This window comes from Lontra canadensis, unplaced genomic scaffold, assembly GCF_010015895.1.
Source record: "Lontra canadensis isolate GAN:19392208 unplaced genomic scaffold, GSC_riverotter_1.0 scaffold2, whole genome shotgun sequence".
Lineage (NCBI taxonomy): Eukaryota > Metazoa > Chordata > Mammalia > Carnivora > Mustelidae > Lontra > Lontra canadensis.
The window spans coordinates 8,912,812-8,932,884 of record NW_022630996.1 but is presented as its reverse complement, the minus strand read 5'-3'; the positions used below and the strand labels follow the sequence as shown (position 1 = coordinate 8,932,884).

At 42.3% G+C, this 20,073-nt stretch overlaps 1 protein-coding gene across 8 annotated transcripts in view; it reads right to left on the bottom strand.

Annotated features, from left to right (window-relative positions):
* The window catches only part of DGKI (diacylglycerol kinase iota), a 430,951-nt gene that overhangs the window by 186,008 nt on the left and 224,870 nt on the right, over positions 1 to 20,073 (bottom strand). For all 8 annotated transcript variants that reach the window (XM_032868387.1, XM_032868409.1, XM_032868419.1 and 5 more), the window contains exons 11-12: positions 10,018 to 10,100; positions 8,092 to 8,152 (exon numbers count right to left, since the gene is read on the bottom strand). In XM_032868387.1, the coding sequence (XP_032724278.1) occupies positions 8,092 to 8,152; positions 10,018 to 10,100 (144 nt within the window). The remainder of the gene's footprint in view (positions 1 to 8,091; positions 8,153 to 10,017; positions 10,101 to 20,073) is intronic.

Sequence of the window (20,073 nt, the reverse complement as noted above, 5' to 3'; positions counted from 1 at the left end):
CATTGCTGATTCCTGAGCGAAGTTCTGTAACTATATTATTAAAGTTCAAAACAATTCTGTAAGGTAGGAATAATTCTCATCTCCATTTGATAGATACAGAAGCCAAAATTTGGAAGATTCAATGACTTCCTTAATATCATATCATTTATATAATATAACTGGCATTCAAAATCAGGTATGCCATAAACCACGGCTAACCTCTTAACCACTCTGGTGCAGGGAGCCTTTAAATAAAGACCTAAATTCTGTTCTGGAATATGGCCTGGATATGGCCTGACTGTGCTGGAGACAGTGGTTTTTGTACTTTTGAAATCTTTGGAGTGCTGGAGAAGTCTTAGAAATTGCTCAAATTCAGTTAATTTGCAGATTTATTAATAAATGAGGTGCAAAGAGGTCATGTAATTTGCTCAAGGCTACATAACGAGGAGTGTCAGCATTGGAATCTTATCAGGTCTCTTGATTCCATCTAGAGACTCCATCCTTTCTCTATCCCAATATTTCGTCCCAGGATGTAAAACTTGACTGTCCATCAAGAAGCCTAAAATTGTGTTTGCCTTCTAGAAGGGCATTATCACCATGGTCTCCCAATATGATGGACTAAAACTCCAGAAGTAAAGAAGAGCCTGGAAGTCCCTCCATTCCCTCAAACCCGGCAAATCTCTTGTGGATGACTCATTAGATTCTGACCCCATGTGTGCCTAGTCCTTCTACAGACGGTATTAACAAAGCTTGCTGTTGAAGTGTGGGTCAGATGCTAACGAGTTCTGATGCCTCTGCCGGCTACCATCCCTGTGCCGCTGAAAGCACAGACTGCACACAGTAGGTAGCTCCCCTCTAGGAAACGACAAGACAGGGAAACAGCAATCCCAGCATCAGAGATCACAGACAACAGGCGCAAACAGTCCTGCACAGACCCAGAGCCTCTCGGAGATGCCACAGAACACAGTGGAAATTGCATCCAACAACCCCTGTGAAGAAGGCAGTCTCTTTAGAACTTTCTCTGAGAGGTGAACACTCAGGTTGCCCCTTACGAATTGTACTCACAAGTCAGTCTACTTTCTTGCAGGTAGATTTAAGTTACACTTTTTTTTTTTTTTTTAAATGCTCAGGTGAAAACAGTCTCTTTTCCTGGTAAAGATAATGTCATGTGGTCACATTTCCAATGCCCACTGCGTTCTAGGCACAATGACAGGAAAAATACATCTTCAGGGACCAGAAGCAAACCAAACACAAAATGGCAAGCCAATGAAGCCAGGAGTTTAGCTTCTGTCTGATAATAGGGAGTAAGAGGTCACATCTCCTGGCAGGAGGCCATGTATGAAAGAGGCTCCCTCTGGAAAAGGGCGTGAAGGAGCCCTGCTTGAGGCCATAACCCAAAGACAGTGGAGATGCATTGAGGCTGGAAGGAGAAAGCCTTTAAGTGGTGGGCCCACCTTCCCACTGGCTCACTGACAGACCTCCAACATAGGACATCCCCCAGGTTGGGTGCCTGAGTCACCTCCAGGAAACCTGCTCGCATCTCAAGAGTGTTGGAAACCATACAAACAACTAGGAAGGAATAGTGAAAGGAGGGAGACAAAGTAAAGGGAAAGGCAAAAACACAATAAAATAACTTCCTCTGAAGAGAAGCCTGCAAAGAAAAATTGCAAACTGCAGGAAGAAGGCTAATACCAAGATGGATGGGAAGGTCAGGGGGTTAGTCCACAGCACATGAAATAAAAACACTTTTCAAATGAGACTGAAATGAGTGTCATGTAATGTCCATAAATTGATGGGTATCTTCTAATAATCCTTTCATCAGTATATAGAATCAGTATATAGCCTTCATTCAGACCTTCTGAATGGGCTCCTGTTTTCTCAAAGAAAGTAGCCAAGAATCCATGTGATCCTGTGCTATATGGTTCCTCAGAAAGGCAGGAGCCCTCAGGACACTTGGACTTCTCACCCTCCCTCTTTCTCTCACACCTGGCCTAAGCAGAAAAGGAAAATGTGTAACTGATTTGAATGAAAGGATCATCCTCTTTCTTAGCAACTGATTTAAGAACTGCATAGATACATCCTACCTTCTTTGTCCAATGGCCAAATATTCTATTTTTCCCCTGAAAACAATCAGGGAGGTTTAGTGTTCCATCATCACATAACCCTTGAGTCACCAGACGTAACCTGCCTTTCAGAGTCAAGATAGGTCGTGAAATTCTCTCAAGTCCATCAGTGTTAGACTAACAATAGTTCTTTGGCAGAGCTGGGTCTGTATCTTTGCTTTTTACCATCCTTAATAGTTTTTCTCACCCAAGAGATGTATGACCCCAAATTGGCTTCCTCAGAAGGCCACAGAAGGTAGGGCTGAAGGGGTAAACAGAGCCCATCACACATTGGCGGGGCAAGCTTAGGTAAGCCACTCAAACTTTCCAAGTTCTCAAGACTCTTAGGGTTCTGTTATCAGCTAAATGACATGTAGACATTACGTAGCATCTGCCTCACAACAGGAAATGCTTAATTAACATCAGCTGCTACGATTAAGCTTTATTTTTCTTCCTTTTTACTTCCTTTTCCCAGAAGCAAAATGCCCTCTTTCTGTCTCTCCACTTAAAACTGAACCTCAGGGTCACAAATCAATGCCACCTCTGACCGCCATCAATCACAAAGTTTTCCAGAGACTATCCAATGCAGAAAACCCAAGCTGTGCTAAAGCAGAAAAGTGTTACAGAGAGAGAGAATGTAAAAAAAAACCACAATAGCAGGAGACAGATCTTAATAATCTATATCTGTCCTTAAAAAGCAAAACTCTATAAAAGATCTTCAGGGACAAGGCTGTTACCACAGCCTCTCCCTTACCCGGAACCGCTCTTTCGGGGAATCTGGGCTTCAGGTGCACGGCCAGGATTGTTTGTTAGGCTTTCCCCAAATTGTCTCCACCAGTCATTCCGGACCCCTTCAGTTAGATGTAATTAATCGCAAAACATAGCACTTGGCATATTTCCCACCACAACTGAAGAAAACGATCCAGATTGGGTGAAAACATTTCCCAGTTTGCAATGTTCTGTCCTGCCTTTGTGTCAGGAAGGGCAGGGCTGCCCCATATGGAAGGCCAGGCTCCTGGGCTTTGTCCCTGAGCAGAGCAGCTGGCGGTGAGGGCTGCCCGCAGCTGGGGAGTGCAGCCACTCCCTGTGCGTGGGGTACCCTAGCCGTCACCAGGTGTGGGCCCGGCTCATGCTGAGCACCATGGTCCTTCTGCGATGTACTAACATTAGAGGCGGCTGAGGGGCTGGAAGAACAGTGAATCGGCACCTTCTTTGACCAGAGCAGGTACACATTGCATTGCCTTCTAGGCTGCAAAAAGTGAAGCTGGACATAGTGAGAGATCAAAAGGAAACAAGGCCAACATTTCTGAACTGAAAGACCATCAAGGCAGCACGTAAGTTCAAATCGCTCTTTCAGATGTGTACACCACGAGTCTTCCTTTTGATATTTTAGGTTTGTACTTCATAGCTTACAAGTACTCCTGTGTTAAATGTTTTTTAAAGTCAGCCCTAAAGAAATCAAGATAGAAGGGGAGGGAGATGGGGAGGCGGGTAGAGAGATGGAGATAAGCTGAGGCTTTGGGAGGAAAAGGGGCTCGGAATGGTGGGCTTGCCACTGTCAGTTCAAGGGAAATACACTTTCTTCCCTGCTGTGGCTGCAGTAAGTCAGGGCACAGAGGAGCCTAATGTTTGGGGTGTATCCTCATCTAGGGAAGACAAGTGATCAAGAAATAAGCACGAAGTGGATGGCCCGATAGTTTAATTCCAGGCCTTTGGAAAGACGTTCACATTGTCAAGGGCGGACCAGCAGATCCACCCCCGTTACCAAGGTCAGGAGCCAGATAGGCAGGGATCACATCACACTGGGAGGGGAGGGTATGTGTGCCTTTGGGGTCTTGGTCCACATGGCCTCCAATATTTAAGCAGAGTGACAGCTATGTGGAGCTGGATAGGTAGAGATGTGGCCAAGGATGGGAAAGAATATACAACTGCCACATGACCAAAAAGCAACTTGTTTATAAACATCAAAGTCTGAGATCATTCTTGAGTTAGGGGAGTTTCCTTCCAGCCTAGAGATCAAAGGTGAGACAAGCGCATCCAATAACTGCAACCATGTGGCCGCCCTGGGGCTATGCTAACCAGTTCCAAAGAGACCACACCTGCACTGTCCGCTGCAGCCTCCACTGACCACACGTGGCAACTGAGCACTGGAATGTGTCTGATACAAACTGGAGATGCTGGGAGAAATATACGCTGCATTTTGAAGACAGCACGCATTGAAGAGAAACTATCTCATTAGTGATTTTTCCATGATCGCATGTTGAAATGACAATCTTGTGGATATGTGAGGTTCAAAAAAATGTATTTCCCCTGCTTCTGACTTGAAGTGACTTCTAGAAAACTTGAAAATGTGGTTTGTATCGTTGTTCTCTTGAAGAACAACGGTCTATACTATTACAATGCTGCGACTATGAAGACCCTTAGAGACCCCGGCGTATCCCTTTGCAGACCTATAAGGTCTCAAAGGAGGGTAAGAAACCTTGTTTCTTGTTGGAAGTCACAGAAACATAGGCACCCAACCAGCTCTTCTGCTGACAAGAGCAGAGCTGGGAGATGGGTTATCTAAAAGTGTAAGGAGGGGACGCCTGGGTGGCTCAGTGGGTTAAAGCCTCTGCCTTTGGCTCAGGTCATGATCTCAGGGTCCTGGGATCGAGCCCCACATCAGGCTCTCTGCTCAGCAGGGAGAGTGCTTCCTCCTCTCTCTCTCTGCCTGCTGCTCTGCCTACTTGTGATCTCTCTCTGTCAAATAAATATATAAAATCTTTAAAAAAATTTTTTTTAAAAAGTGTAAGGAAGCAGAGTGACACAAATAAGCAGCGGAGCCAAGAACTTGTTTCCAAATTAACACAAGACATCTATACATGAAATAATAATTTGTGCACAAACTAATGCAGATAAGGGTTAATACAGCCTCCTCTTAATCAGTCAAAAAAAAAAAAAATTCCATTCCTGAATCTCCCTGGGACACTGTCACTGTGCTGACAGAATTCTGACAGCTTCCATGGTGATTGATACGCTCACCGAGTAAAGGCTGGATGCCTTATGTCACACGTACGCCTGATACTCTCAAGAATTGTTCTTCACTTGCCTCAAGCCATAAAGCTTTCTTCATAAATCCATCAGGAGGCCTCGCCTTTACAGAAACTCTGCTCCTACTCAAAATTAAAAGTTTCATATTCTAAATGAATCAGATTAAAAATATCAATCACTTATCTAGAAAAACATTTCATAAACTCCAGGCCTCTTCCACAACACATCTATTTTAGCTAAGTAAAGAAATAAAATAAAACCTGGTTACATATAAGGTACAACATAGGCCAAGTCTTGATTCTGAGTGATTAAACTACAGAGATTACTGTTGAGAAAATAATTAGTACAAAAGTAGGCACTGACCTTTGGGTAAATCTGCTACTTTTCTTTGGGGCATGCCTGTTGCAAGGGACCTGAGTAGAAATGTCTAGTGCATTTGTGAGGTATGGGAGGTGGAAACGGAAACCAGGAACATCAATATGGTCCCTAAGAGGTAAAACTACCTAGAACATAAAAGAAGAGTAATATCTAGCCTTGCGGAGTACCTATTAATTATGGTATATTTAAAGAAAGGAGGATAGAAAAGACAGGCTAAGTAGGAGAACGAGGGAGTCTTCATGTCAAAAAGGTGTTATTAATGGCACCAGGGCGTACTCACAGATATCCAACACTGTAATTGGGTCTGGTCTTTAGGATTCATTAACAATCTACCAAGTCTCACTTGCTTGTCATTCTGGGTTTTGTCCCAGACACGCTATTGAGATGGTTTTCTTGAAAACCACTAGTTACCTCCTAGGTTCCAAAATCGATAATAATTCTCCAGTCTCTCCTTCAGGATATAACCACAGCCTCTTTCCTGAAACTCCTCTGTATTTTGTTTTTGTTTTTTTTCTTGACAGAATAGACTAGTCCTTTCTACTTCGATCTTTTCATTCTCCTTTGGAACTCTGGCCTGGACTCCCTAATTGCAGCTGTGTCGCAAGTATCCAGACTTGGCTCTCTTTTGTCCTTTAGGCTTTAAAGCTCCAGGTTTTCAAACACTTCTCTAGTTGCACAGAATGCCTCAAAACCACATAACCTAGAACGTGTGTCCTACACATACCCGCTGAGCAGAGGAAAGAAAGAAGAAAGGAGATGTGAAAGCGACCTGCCAGGAGGCTCCGGCAGGGTAGGAGAAATTTGCAAGGGGTGGCACTCAATCATTGGTGGGGCCCAAGCTGTAGAGAAGGAATGGGAAATGGATGTGGGTTTGAGGTCATGGTCACTTGGGCGGAGAAAGGGTAAGAACTCTGAATTCAGGACGGCAGGCAGAGCCTCAACTTCTCTGCTGTAGTCATTGAGATTTAAAGGAGAAAAGATGGGAGCAAATACTGAAGTCATACAGAAAGATAAGGAGATTCTAAAATAAGGAAAAGAACTGTAGTAAAGGGTCACTTAAATAAGTTTGTATTTTAAGACAATGAATCTGGGGACAGCTGAGCTAAGAACACTCTGTGTGTGGGTATGTATGTTAAATGCAATATACTAATACATATTTAATATATTTATATACACATACAAATATATACATATATATAGACACACACACACATACTATATACCAAATACATATATATCCCCAGAGGATTTTTTTGGATATAGTTCTACTAAAAAAAGTTGGGAAAATTCAAAACCAGCCTATCCCTTAGTGTATCTCCCGACAACCTACAAATGATAGAACTTTAATTGGTATTGTGGCAGAAAAAGTTCCATGGTCTAAAAGTTTTGGAAGACAATGGGTTAAATATAGTGAACTGGGTTCGGCTTCTCAGCTGTAAGATTTTATAATGACTTTTATAAGCTAATAACGTGTATTGTGAATCTTTACAAACAGTAAACACTATTTTTCCAACTAAAAAAAATGTTTTCATCTTCAGAGAGTAGCTTAAGGGGCCTGTAGAAACTCTGTTCTGTTTTTTTCCAGTTGTATTTTTTGGTATATAATGTGTATCCAATGTGGCATTAAGTGCTATGAGAGAGAGTTAAAAGATTTTGTTGCTACCTTTGAGACTATAACATTCTAATTAGGGAGATTAGAGAAAAGCCAAAGATATTTCATAATAAAATTCTAGATCCTATGAGAGCAAACTCCAAATACAGAAGAAAAAGATTGTGGGCAGCAGAGTCTAAACGTTGTGGTTCTCAGTTCTTTCCCTTTGCTGATATGCCAGCATAAGTGGAGGGCAAATGGAGAAACAAGTAAGACAAATAGAGGAAAATGTACCCATAATATTAAACTTCAGCCCAATTCTACTTTTTCTTAAAAAAAATGAATACAAAGGAGATGATCTTAAAGGCAAACCAATGTCAGTATTCTAAGTTTTATCTCTACTCATAAAAAAACAAATGCAGGGGCGCCTGGGTGGCTCAGTGGGTTAAAGCCTCTGCCTTTGGCTCAGGTCATGGTCCCAGGGTCCTGGGATTGAGCCCCACGTCGGGCTCTCTGCTCAGCAGGGAGCCTGCTTCCCTCTCTTTCTCTCTCTCTGCAGCCTCTCTTGCCCACTTGTGATCTCTGTCAAATAAATAAATAAAATCTTTAAAAAAAAAAAAGGAACAAATGCAGTAATTTTGTCCACGTACTTCTCCTTAATGATTGTGACCAATGATTAAGAACCAAAGGAAATAAGTAGTTTTTTTAAGTGAAGAATTCAGTCATCTATAACCTTCATTGTAATGATCTGGCCACATCCTTACCTTGTAGAACAGGAAAGGATACAATATAGCTGAGAGAATAAGACAATTTAGGAAGATCAAGTATGAATCCATGAGACAATAACCACATCCCTTCTAACACCTTATGGGCCATGATTCCCATGACAGAGACCTAGGTCTTAGGGAACTGGAAAGAGGTGTGGTAGGAAAGAACAAAGAGAACTGTCACAAAGAAAGCAAAAGAAAGAAGAAATAAGTGAGAGAGCTTGATTCTATTTTGAGGACCTACCGTTCCATCCCCACCACATGCCAGAATTCGCAGATTTGGTACTTTCCTATACAACTCAAGCCTGTAGAGGAAAAAGAACATGAAATAAATAAAAGAGCTCATCACTGGCCATTGCAAAGAAAACACAGGGCAAAAGAGGATGAGGGGACGTCCCCTGGAGAAAAGGCATAATTATGACGATAATAATGTCATTATGGGCATGGATCCCAACAAAGGGATCAGCGGTTGGTAGCAAAAATCATTTTTAAATGGCCGACACTGGAATGGGATTTCAGGATGTCCCAGAGTTTTATCTCTCATAATCCCTACTAATGTATTCACTCATATGATTTTCCTAATTAGTTTCGACTTCCTTTTCTTTTCCCATCATACCCCTTCCTCCTTTCTCAAAGAAAATCCTCCTTAATCAGTAGTCAGGAGTCATTATGTGTCTCCTTCTTATTTTTTGTCAGCTTTTCCTGGATTTGCTTTTCAAACTTATACTTTCCACTCTTAATCCCAGTAAACCTCTTCTGAGAGACAGGATGGCAGGAGGACGCCTGCAGCATTACCGCCACACCTACAATTCTAGCTCCCTCTCCACTCATTCACCAACACTCAAGCCAAATTTATACTCTTCAGCCCAAAGAGGGAAGACTTACTGGTTTTTCTTCATTTAAAATTTGTTTGAAATTAGATCATTTTTCATGTTGGCTCTTGAGAAAACACAATTATAGCACCCCTGCTAAAACATTTCCTTAAGTGAAGCTGTCAGTGCCTCTGTTCTAAAATACACCATCTTCAAAATCAAGTTGTTGTTGTTTTTTTTTCTTTCTGGAAACATGTCCTATCTGGCCACATTCTTTAGGAATGACCTATGAAGGCTCTGCCTAAAGTCTAGCCGAAGTGATAAGATTTTAAGAAAAGCATCCAAAAGGACTAAAGCCAGGGTAGCAGCTTTGCCTTGGTCCATCCAAATACAGAAAAAAAATACAGAAGGTTTATAGCGAACTCTAGTGGTGAAAAAGTTAATAGATTCAAAGAATGACGGCAGAAATTAATTTTTATATTTAATGTTCTCCTGAATGCTTCAAATATATGATTTGTCCATTTAATACAGGAATATTATTTCTCTAGAAATTATCTGACCTGGTTACTTTGCCTCTGGTATTGTTATTTATTTAAAAATAATTAGTATCCCTTAAGCTCTAACGTTTATCTGATGACATCCAAACTATCTCAATACGTGGGTTTTAAAATGGGAATGGACAGTAGCAGAAACAGTTCTGCTCTTTCCCACCATCTACAGCACTACCGCCACCAAAGGGAAGATACAGGACACGTGTCACCTAGGTCTAAACTTGATTTTCAATACTCCTAACAAAGACAGAATGAAACTTCTGAAGTTCAGAAGTTCAGAAAAAGGGATCGAGCAGAAATTAAAACGTCTTCCTGTCCCAGTGTGGAATCCATAGGCATAATCAATCAATCTGTCTCCAGTGGACACAGGCGCACACACACCACCTCTCATTCAAATACACGAACATATTCATAAATAAATATGGCCACTCTCCAAAGATCCACTTACAGTCTCACTGATGTACTTCCCCAAGCTGAGCATGAGTAAGTAGAAAAATGACAGATCCTTCCTCAGTGCACACTTGTAAATTATTGACAGTTGCTCGCCCGTGAGACACAAGCACACTTGAAGGATGTCCTGAGATAACAACTGTGTAGCTGGTCTGGAAGGGACTTAGCCCAAAGAAGAGTAGGAGGGGAAACATCAGACGAAGGCTTAAGGGAGGTGACCACAGTTGAGAAAGTCAATGAGGGATGGTCAGCAAGTATTTCACAAGGTAATCTAATAAGGAAGCCTGACTTCACAGCAGACGCCCTTCTCGCTTGCCCAAACCGGTACAGACCATGGTGGGCTGTTTCCAGACTTACGCATCTTTGGGCCCCTCCTGAGAAAGATCAAACACCTGCCGTGGATTCAGGTACCACATGAACATCTGCAGGACTTTGGTTCCCTGTCAGAAAAAAAAAAAAAAAAAAAAAATTTAAGACAATAGGAAGAGATTTCCAAATATTTGCTGCTCATTTAAAAAAATAAAAAATGTGTTCTTCTCTAAAATATCACCTGATTGCTATGAATAGTGTAAGACTGATGGTTCACAGACCTGTGCCCCTGAAACAAATAATACATTATATATTCATGAAAAAAAAAATAAGTAAAATATCACCTAATAATAAACAGCATGAAGTAGTAGTTAAAATCATGGGCTTTGGCCATTGATACACAGGTTGAATGTCCAGATGGGGCTTTTGTCCAACTGTGTTAATGCTGGCCATGTTCTCCAATTTCAGTGAGCCCAACTTCCTTCTCTTTAATGTGGAGATAAGAATACCTCTTTCAGAGTAAATGAAACAAGTTGGGATTGGGAGGGAGACAAACCATAAGTGACTCTTAATCTCACAAAACAAACTGAGGGTTGCTGGGCAGAGGGGGGTTGGGGGGGGTTATGGACATTGGGTAGGGTATGTGCTATGGTGAGTGCGGTGAAGTTTGTAAACGTGGAGATTCACAGACCTGTACCCCTGGGGGAAAAAATATATATATATATATGTTTATAAAAAATAAAATTATAAAAAAAAAAAAAAATACCTCTTTCACAGACTTGTCGCAAGGATTAAATGCAGTCATGTTTTGAGGAGCACAGTGGTCACAGTGTGTGGCATGCAATTAAGTGCTTACTGAATAGTAACTACTGGTTTTCCCATCACTTGACATCGAAACCCATGTAGGCAACTTATTAGTCAGTCCATGTCATTTAACATGAATTTTTACTTCATTGTGAAGACTACTTTGATCTTTGCATAACATGAATATAGACAGGATGAGCTAAGTATGATTTTACTGAAATAACTTCTCTTAACTGAAGTCAGTCTTTCTTTCTCTTTTTTGTTTTTAAGATTTTGTTTATTTATTTGACAGAGATCACAAGTAGGCAGAGGCAGGCAGAGAGAGAGGAGGAAACAGGCTCCCTGCTGAGCAGAGAGCCCGACGTGGGGCTCAATCCCAGGACCCTGAGACCATGACCCGAGCAGAAGGCAGAGGCTCAACCCACTGAGCCACCCAGGCGCCCCCTGAAGCCAAAGTCTTACAGGCTCCTCATTATTTAGGATAGACACATGTGACTTTCCTAGTTACAGCTTACTTTAACTTACTTTGACTTTGTTTCAATTTCCATGTCTCTAAGTCAAACAGTTCTCACATGAACATTTTTGGAATGTTTTAAGTGATTTATAATTGGCATTTGTAGAAGTGATCGTCACGGAAAACACAAGGCAGTTCTGGAGATCATTTCTTAACAGTGAACTGAGCAGAGAAGAAATGAAGAAGGATCGTTTCATTAAGCGGCATCAAAAGAGCTTTAAGACTGCGTAGGGTGCCCCATTTTAGGTCATTATCAGCCGCAGCAAATAGCATTTGATCAGCTGGGCAATGCGTGTCGCTTATAATTACAGTTCCTTTATTAGCTATCCTGTGTGCTCTCCCTGAAAATATTCCCAAGTCTGTACACCTACTATGCTGTATCCGAGAGTCATTCTGGGACAGCATGGTATTTGAGTCAGTAATAACTTGGGTGTTCTCATGAGGTGATTGTAAGCACTTAAAAGCCTGCAGAAATCTAGCATATTAAATAGGAGGGCAAAATCTGCTTTCCAGGGGGATAATGAGAATTAAATGAATCAGTAATAGTTATGGCTCTAACCCAGTATGTGGCACAAAATAGGCCTTTGTAAAGGTTAGTCCCTTTCTTTGTTGCTTCTTGTTAATCTATTCAGTAAATTACACTTGAGGTTGTGCGGGCTAAAGTGTAGCTTGTAATTACCACATTGTTAGGCTGGTTGTTACAGGGGCCAATGCAGGTCTTTTGTTCCACATTTCAACCAAACCTATAATTTAAAAGTTCTGCTTTATCATGTGCTTGCTATAAATTTAGGAATAACATTCTATCCTTAATTATTACAACTAATCCTTCAATTTCACCACATGACATATTTTGCTTCCTATAAAATTCAGACACAGAGCTGGACACATAATACTAACTAAATGCTGGGTTGTTCTCACTCTTCCTATACTGAGCCTTGCTATCAAGTCAGTTGGGGATTATCTCAAGTAATCTTTGACGCCTAACTGGTAGACCAGAGACATTTTAGTGACCAGCTCAAAAAAAAAAAAAAAAAAAAAAAATTCCCACTGATTTGCTCGAAAATCAGTCTTTCAGTTTTAAATCCCTAGAGGAATAGGAATGGTTAATGTTAATTACTCCTTTCCATTTCTGGCCACTAGCCCACTTTGGGGCTTGTCTCAATTCTAGCTTCTACGACACCTGTAATACTAGGTAATGAACACCTTTCAAAAATAAAGTAAAAGGGGATGCCTGGGTGGCTCAGTGGGTTAAAGCCTCTGCCTTTGGCTCAGGTCATGATCCCAGGGTCCTGGGATGAAGCCCTATATTGGGTTCTCTGCTCGGCGGGGAGCCTGCTTCCCCCCCCCCCTCTCTGCCTGCTTCTCTGCCTACTTGTGATCTCTGTCAAATAAATAAATAAAATCTTAAAAAAAAAAATAAAACCTTCCTTCTAAAAAAAAAATGAAGTAAAAGTCATTGAGAGGCGGTTTTTCTCAAAGTAAAATTTCTCTAAAAGGTTGGAATGACCACACCATTTTGGTTTTGCTTAAGTGTGTATTCATGGTGACGCCTAATGGTCTACATTTATCCTTTGGAGGAAGGGGAATTCAGACTGGCAAGTTTTGCACCGTGCCATTTCCGGGAGGCCCCACTGACCCTGTAGCCTGTTTTAAGAACACCCTCAGAGCTGCGCAGGGGTAACAGCTGTGCAGGGATAATGTGCAAAACCACACACAACAACCCAATCAGAGGTCACATTCAGGTCTGAGTGTGATAGAATTATTTCTTTTAAAAGTAGTCTTTCTAAAACATACGCAATAGCAAAACTGGCAAGGATCTGAAAAGTACTGCATTGTTTTAAATCCACCATGTCGCCTGGAGAAAAGTAAAGGTCTGACTCATTGAAGAAAGACTGTTCTCTCAGCTCTGTTGTGGCCTCTAGGATGAGCTACTTTAGGGCTTAGGTAATTCATTTCATAGAATCGAAGGGCTTGAGAAATGCTAACTCACCAGGAAAAGAGTCATTTCTTTCTCACTGACAGGATTAAGCGGACTCAGACATTTACAGAAGTGCCGTTCACTAACGAGTCCCAAACATGCTCATATCTGTCACTGGCCACAGGCCAAATCCAAAAGCTGCATTTTTTTTTTTTTTTTTTTGGAGGCTATTGTGCTGGTTTGTCTCTTCCTGCTCTTTCTTCCTCCGTGCCCCCTTTTATACACCTGCCTTTCGTCTTTGCTTTCACTCCCTCTATGGGCATGCAAAGAGCAAACCAAGATGTTAAATCCTGGGATTACAAAGATAAAGGACATGAAATTGGCTTAGAGTTCACCAGGATTTAAGAGGAAAGAAAGACACAATGTTTGAAGAATGTTGAGCACAGTGTCTTCAATTGCTTTCCTGTTAAGGTCCTCTGGCTAGTGAGCAGGAAAGGAGGTGCAGGGTCCATGGGCTAGAACTTTCAGCCTTGGGCCTTTGTCAACCTCAAGTTTAGGTTACTTGGCGTTTTTGGTTTATTTTGTTTTATTCTTAAAAAAAGCTGCAGCTTTTCTGCAAGAGTATTCTGCTTTTCTCTAAATGGAAAAAAAACAGGTTGCGTGTTAATTCTCACACACTCCGGGGGGTTCTCATACACACGGCTGTAGCTACGTCACTGACTATAGAGCTTGTTAAGATACTGTGAGATTGGGTATTCCTGTGGAGTGATGAATAGGTCCTTACGGTTTTGGGTGCAATTATAAATGGGATTGGCTCCTTAATTTCTCTTTCTTCTGCCTGTTGTTGGTGTGAAGAAATGCAACTGATTTCTGTGCATTGATTTTATAACCTGACGCTTTACTGAATTCCTGTACGAGTTCTAGCAGTTTTGGAGTGGAGTCTTTTGGGTTTTCCACATATAGTATCATATCATCTGCAAAGATTGATAGTTTGACTTTTTCTTTGCTGATTTGGATGCCTTTAATTTCTTTTTGTTGTCTGATTGCTGAGGCTAGGACTTCTAGGTCCTTTCTGGCTCCAGGGGTTGGGGAACAGGCTGGGAGAAGAGAAAACAACTTCCCAGAAGACAGGCAGATTGTTCTAGAGGCAAGTAAACAGGATTCATCGATTCACCTACTAAGTGCCAGACACAGTACTGGGTGGGAAGAGAGAGGGATGGACAAAACAGGGAAGATTCTACTCTCTATTATTAAACAGAGGAAGTTCTAGCATTATTCATTAAAGAAAATATGATAATGGCTTGGGGGTATGGAGAGTCAATTAAGAATGAATTTGCTTCACTGGCTTATCAGTCTCCACCGAAGCCTTGTAACTCTTCCATAGCCTGAAACATGCTGGTGGGTTACTGAGCTAGCCTTGGTTTATGTCCCAGAGGGATTGCCCAGATCGCGGCAAAAGCTGCTAGGAAAGTCCCAAGGAAGATAAAAGCTAGTGGGAGGAAGAGATAAAGAAAGAATTATTTCAAACTGGCTTCAAATAACCCCAAAGGAATACTTAATTTTCTTAAAAAACACGTTAGGCTCCTACCGTGTGCCCACGTGTACACTCAGGAAGCTCAGAAAGAGGCAAATCCAAAATAAACGTGTCAGCTCTAGAACGGTTCACGGTTCGGCGGAGATGCCTACCGAGAAGTAGGAAGCCAGAGAAGGTACTCTGAGTGCCCATCTGGGGATTAGATGAAGGCATCCTGTATATGATATCTGAACTATTTCCTGAAAGACGAGTAAGGTTAACCATGTCTTTACACGTGGGGAAGAGAAAGAGGGAGGCACACAACATGCCGTGGGGACGTGACCTTCTGCACTGTGAGGCCGGAGCGGTGGGACACAAAACTGGAGGAGTTGGTGGGAGACAAAACTGGGTGAGTTGTCAGTTAAACGGCTAAGGAGCTTGGGCTCTGTATTCTAGGGAATGAGAGTCATTGGAATCTTGTAATCAGGGGAGCCAGACTGACATTGTCATGTATCAGTCCGGCTAGAAACTAAGGAGCTAGACAGTCAGGCGGGCTCTCGTCCTATCAAAGGAGATGGGGCCCTGGGGGGACGTGGAGCCCTCATGAATGGGATTAGTGCCCTTATAAAAGGGACGCCAAAGAGCTCCCTCATCACTTCTGGCATGTGAAGACACAGCAAGAAGACACAGGGAGAGGACGGCGCTCCGGGAACGAGGAAGGGGAACCTTAGCAGCTCCCATATGTGCTGGTGCCTTGATGGTGGGCTTCCCAGCCCCCAGAACTGTAAGGAATAAATTCCCGTTATTAAACCATCTAGTATCCAGTATTCGGTTAGAGCAGCCTGAGTGGAGTAAGACAGCTGCCCCCACACTTCCACCAGTATTATAACTGGGGAAAAGATTTATTGTCTTGTTGATTTATTTCCATCTGCTGAGGCTGGCTTGACAAGATCTTGGGCATGGACTTCAACATGTGTAACCGTCTGCTGACTACCCTTCTGCCCTCTTCCTAGCCTGTTCTAAGCATTAGGAGCCTAAAATTATATACAAACATCATGATTCTTGATTTATCCCCAGGTTGTACATCACAGAATATCACTGAGGTTGTTTGCTCAAGAATTTAGAAGGTCTTGGGATGCCTGGGTGGCTCAGTGGGTTAAGCCTCTGCCTTCGGCTCGAGTCATGATCCCAGGGTCCTGGGATCGAGCCCCGCATTTGGCTCTCTGCTCAGCGGGGAGCCTGCTTCCCCCTCTCTCTCTGCCGCTGCCTACTTGTGATCTCTCTGTCAAATAAATAAATAAAATCTTTTTTTAAAAAAAGGTCTGGGGACTCAAACATTTGAAGTTACTGATTTTTGTCTCCCTCTCCCACCTTGGGTGACTTGCCCCTGACCGAGGAGGGGTGGCCCTGGGGTGACAGTACACAGGTCCAGCCACGTGATGGGGCTGGACTCAGCATGAGCACTCAGTGTGCCCACAAATGGATACTCCCTTCCTCTTGCCACCTACTGATAAGGCCCCTGTAAGTCGAATGCAACTCATGCCGCCCCTCCTCCCGGGGACTTCATGCTGAATGGTGTGAGAAGCCAGGGTCCGGACCCCCCCAGGTGTCAAGACTGACAAGGCAGAATCACTCTAGGGGGCAGAACACCTGCTTAACCCGGAACATATAACTTAAGTCCCTGGAAAAGAAGTCCTGAGCGGGAGCCTCTAGGAGAGATCGTGGGAAAGCAGGAAACATCGAAAGATGTCAGGAGTGTCGACATAAGACTCAGGGAGAAAGATACTAATGAGTCAGGGACATCACGAGAAACGCTAAGTTCTGAAGTTAGAGCGAAAGTTAAGTTACCTAAGGGAAGGGGGCTATTTTTCGAGTCCTCAGGTTTTCAAACACAGAGGGGGGGACTGCGCGGGTGTAAACTTTATCTCCCAGGTATTACATCTTTTCCACAGGGGAAGAAACTCAAAGTTGACCTTGTAGTCCCTGGTTCCAGTTCCCGTTCCCCCAGCAGCAGCGCCGCCAACCTCTAAAACTTTCAGAACTCCCACTATCCCCTCCACCTTAAGTGACGGAAAAACAGAGAGAATTACTGTGAAATAACTGTTTAAAACAAATTATTGTTTAAAAAGGACACTGAGGCAGTCCCAAATGTGTTCGTCTCAATGTATTCCTGCAATGTGCAGGAAAATTTCTGCACGCACACAAAATACTGCATTTCTGAAAAGCTGTAGGTATTTTTCTTGCCAGAAGATGGCGACAGAGTCTAGTTAGTTACTTAAGAGAAGCCCAAGCAAGTTTAAATAAAAGTTTGAAGCCTTGGCTTTATTTATTTTTAAAAATTTTTAAAAAGATTTTATTTATTTATTTGACAGAGAGCGAGAGATCACAAGTAGGCAGAGAGGCAGGCAGAGAGAGCGGGAAGCAGGCTCCCTGCTGAGCAGAGAGCCCGATGTGGGCCTTGATCATGACCTGAGCCAAAAGCAGAGGCTTAACCCACTGAGCCACCGAGGTACCAAAGCCTCGGCTTTAAAGAGGGAGTGCTTTCTATCTACAAGGAGATAAGCAAAATAAATCAGGCATTAAAAAGCAAAAAACAGGTTTGAACAACAGCAGGGAAGTGCTTCTAGTCGGCCCTTGCTAATCAGTGTGGTTTTTCTAGAAAAGCAGAATCTCAGGGCCACCTTCCTGGGGCTCACTTGCCCTGTTTTCAGGGCTGTCCTGAATCACCCTTTGATCCTTTATCACAACAAGGTTCGGGGGGCGGGGGAGGCCAAAATTATGGAGGAAACAAGATTCAAGGGAGCCAAAGAGTGAGAAACTTTCACAGTTCACCCTCTGAATCTCCCCTCATCTGCAGTGATAAGGGCACAGGACAGCCACAGCACAGGAAAAGGTGGGCCCTAATAGAGGAATCAGATCATCTATGACCACGACCCTTCCCTACTCACTACAACTGGGAATCACGCGGTCCCTTCCTAAGACTGAAAATGGAGATCAGTTTGAATGATTGCCATTGTACAAAGGTATCTGGATATATTTAAAACTTTCTCAGCATTTCGCACTGTGCTCAGAAGCAATGCTCTTTGCTAGGCTTAGTAAAAACTCTATTTTACAAAGAAATAGAAAGTTATACAACATTCATTTTGATGTGGTTAGCCATACTTCTGAGAGTCCTAGATATTCTAGAAGTAGTCTCATAAGCCAAAATGCATAAAATGAGAGCAAATCACTTAAGTCTTTTGTCTCTAATACCTAGGCATTTTTATTTGAATACCTCAGGGTCACTTCCAGTATCTCAAACACATCTCAACTTCTTTTCCAGTATAATGCTTCCCTTTCCTGAACTCTTATCAGTAACAAAGCCGCTGTCCAGATAACTCGCTGTAAAACCCGCATTGCTTGTTACATGATTATTTGTTCACTTCTAGAGCCCACGCACTAGAAATCACAGGTTGGAAGGTGCTGCCCCAGGCGATAGGGAGGCTCTGTCTTAGCAGAACACCCACAGAGCACTTAGACTGCAATTCACAAAACACAGGTTTGTGCCAAGGACTATGGGAGCACAGTGGACAGGGTGACTCATTTTGGGAAATGGTTCAAAGCCTTAAAGGATGAACAGGAGTTTGCCATGGAGTGAGAAGGAAAGGGGGCACTGCTCGCCCAACTTTCTCTTTCTGTATAAGTAAGTAGGTCCATTGTCAATTCAGACATTTCTATGACAACATTTTTTTACCACTCCCAAGTCACTGCTCTGAAATTCCAGAACAATCTCGGTTTGATCCACTCAATTCAGAACTCACATATAGTTAATGTTGTTTGAATTATTTTTCCCATTTGCCCCTTTAGTGTCATTAACAAGATGCCCTTAGAAAGTTTACTTAAGCTTTCTTGTTTTCTAGTTAGTGAAATAGGAAACAGTGTGGGATCAGCTCTGGCATTACTAATTTATTTAGAGATCCCAACAAAAATGGGCTCTATCTTAATGGCCTGTCTGCTCCTGAAACCTACAAGTTTCTAAGTGCCTGAGGAAAAAGGCTTATGATTTAATGAGCGCATCTTCTAGAATGACTCTCATGGTAAAATATATTGGGAATTAGCATGTGATACTCAAGTGGTCAAAGTCAATGGAGTCCATTACATTAGCTTTGCTGATTCCAGGGTCTCCAAATATATCTCCACCCCTCATGAGGCTCTAGGGAGACCAGACCTAGGGAATGACTCTGGTTCAGGGCACACTGAACCCCACTTCCGAAAAGCCCCTCCAGTAACAGTCTCAGGATCGCCATCATCACAATATGAAGATCATCACTCACCAACTTAAAAAAAGCAGGACGCTGAAAGTAGATTTTTCACTTACGGCATATTTCTTTTCCCTGTTTTCTTCAATGTTAAAGATTTTTAACACAGAACATTATCAAGAATTTTTAAGCAAAGAAAGAAATGGAGAAAAAGTATTTTCTTTAAATCATAAGCCCTCTGAAGAGAAGCTTTATTGTAATTAATCCTTCTGGAAAAATGCCCGGCATCCTTCGTAGGAAGAACATCAATCCTAATTATAGGACTCCCCTCCTTACATGGAGTTAACGAGACAGTTTCAAATCGGTAATTGTAAAGTGTGAAACTTCAAGGAATCTCACCTCAAAATGAAAAATGTGCACTTAATGGACAGAGAAAATATTTTATATTTATTCTCACAGGAAGATAGAGAAGAATCAAAGCCAAAGAAGAGTACCGATAAGAAGCCTCAGAGTAGGAAGAGAAGTGTATGAGGAGACAAAGACCTAGATTCTAGAACAAATTCTGTCCTTTAAAGAGCTGTGTCACTTCAGGTATGTCATTACACATAAGTGTTCTCAGGCTATTACTTTCTCCTCAAATGAGGTCGTGATTAATTATGCCACAAGATTTGGGCACGGACCAAATGGAACCTTTAGGAGGTGATATTTTTGATAGCGTTGGTGGCGTTTGTTGTGAATGATCACTGGGAATGGTGAATCATTGTTCTCGCTTTGCTCTGAGGATAGGGACGAAAGTAGTCAGGTCTAACTTACAAGGGGAAGCCATGAAGAGAAGTCCATAAAAAGCTTCCTAACAAAGAGTTAAGAAACTCTGAAACATATTAACCGTGAGATTTTGGAATGATCTTTTTTGAAAAGCTGTAAGGAAACCGTCAGCATTTTTGTAGTGCCGCTGGAGTCAGCATTTTGGAGTCTTACTTGGAAGCTGAGGGATAAATCATAGGACCTCCAGGTTTTGCCTAACCCTGCAGTAAGACTATGTCCTGCATCACTAACCCTGTCCCTGAGAAACTAGTTGTCTTCCAATGCTTGGGGCTCTAGGTGGTGCTATTTGAAT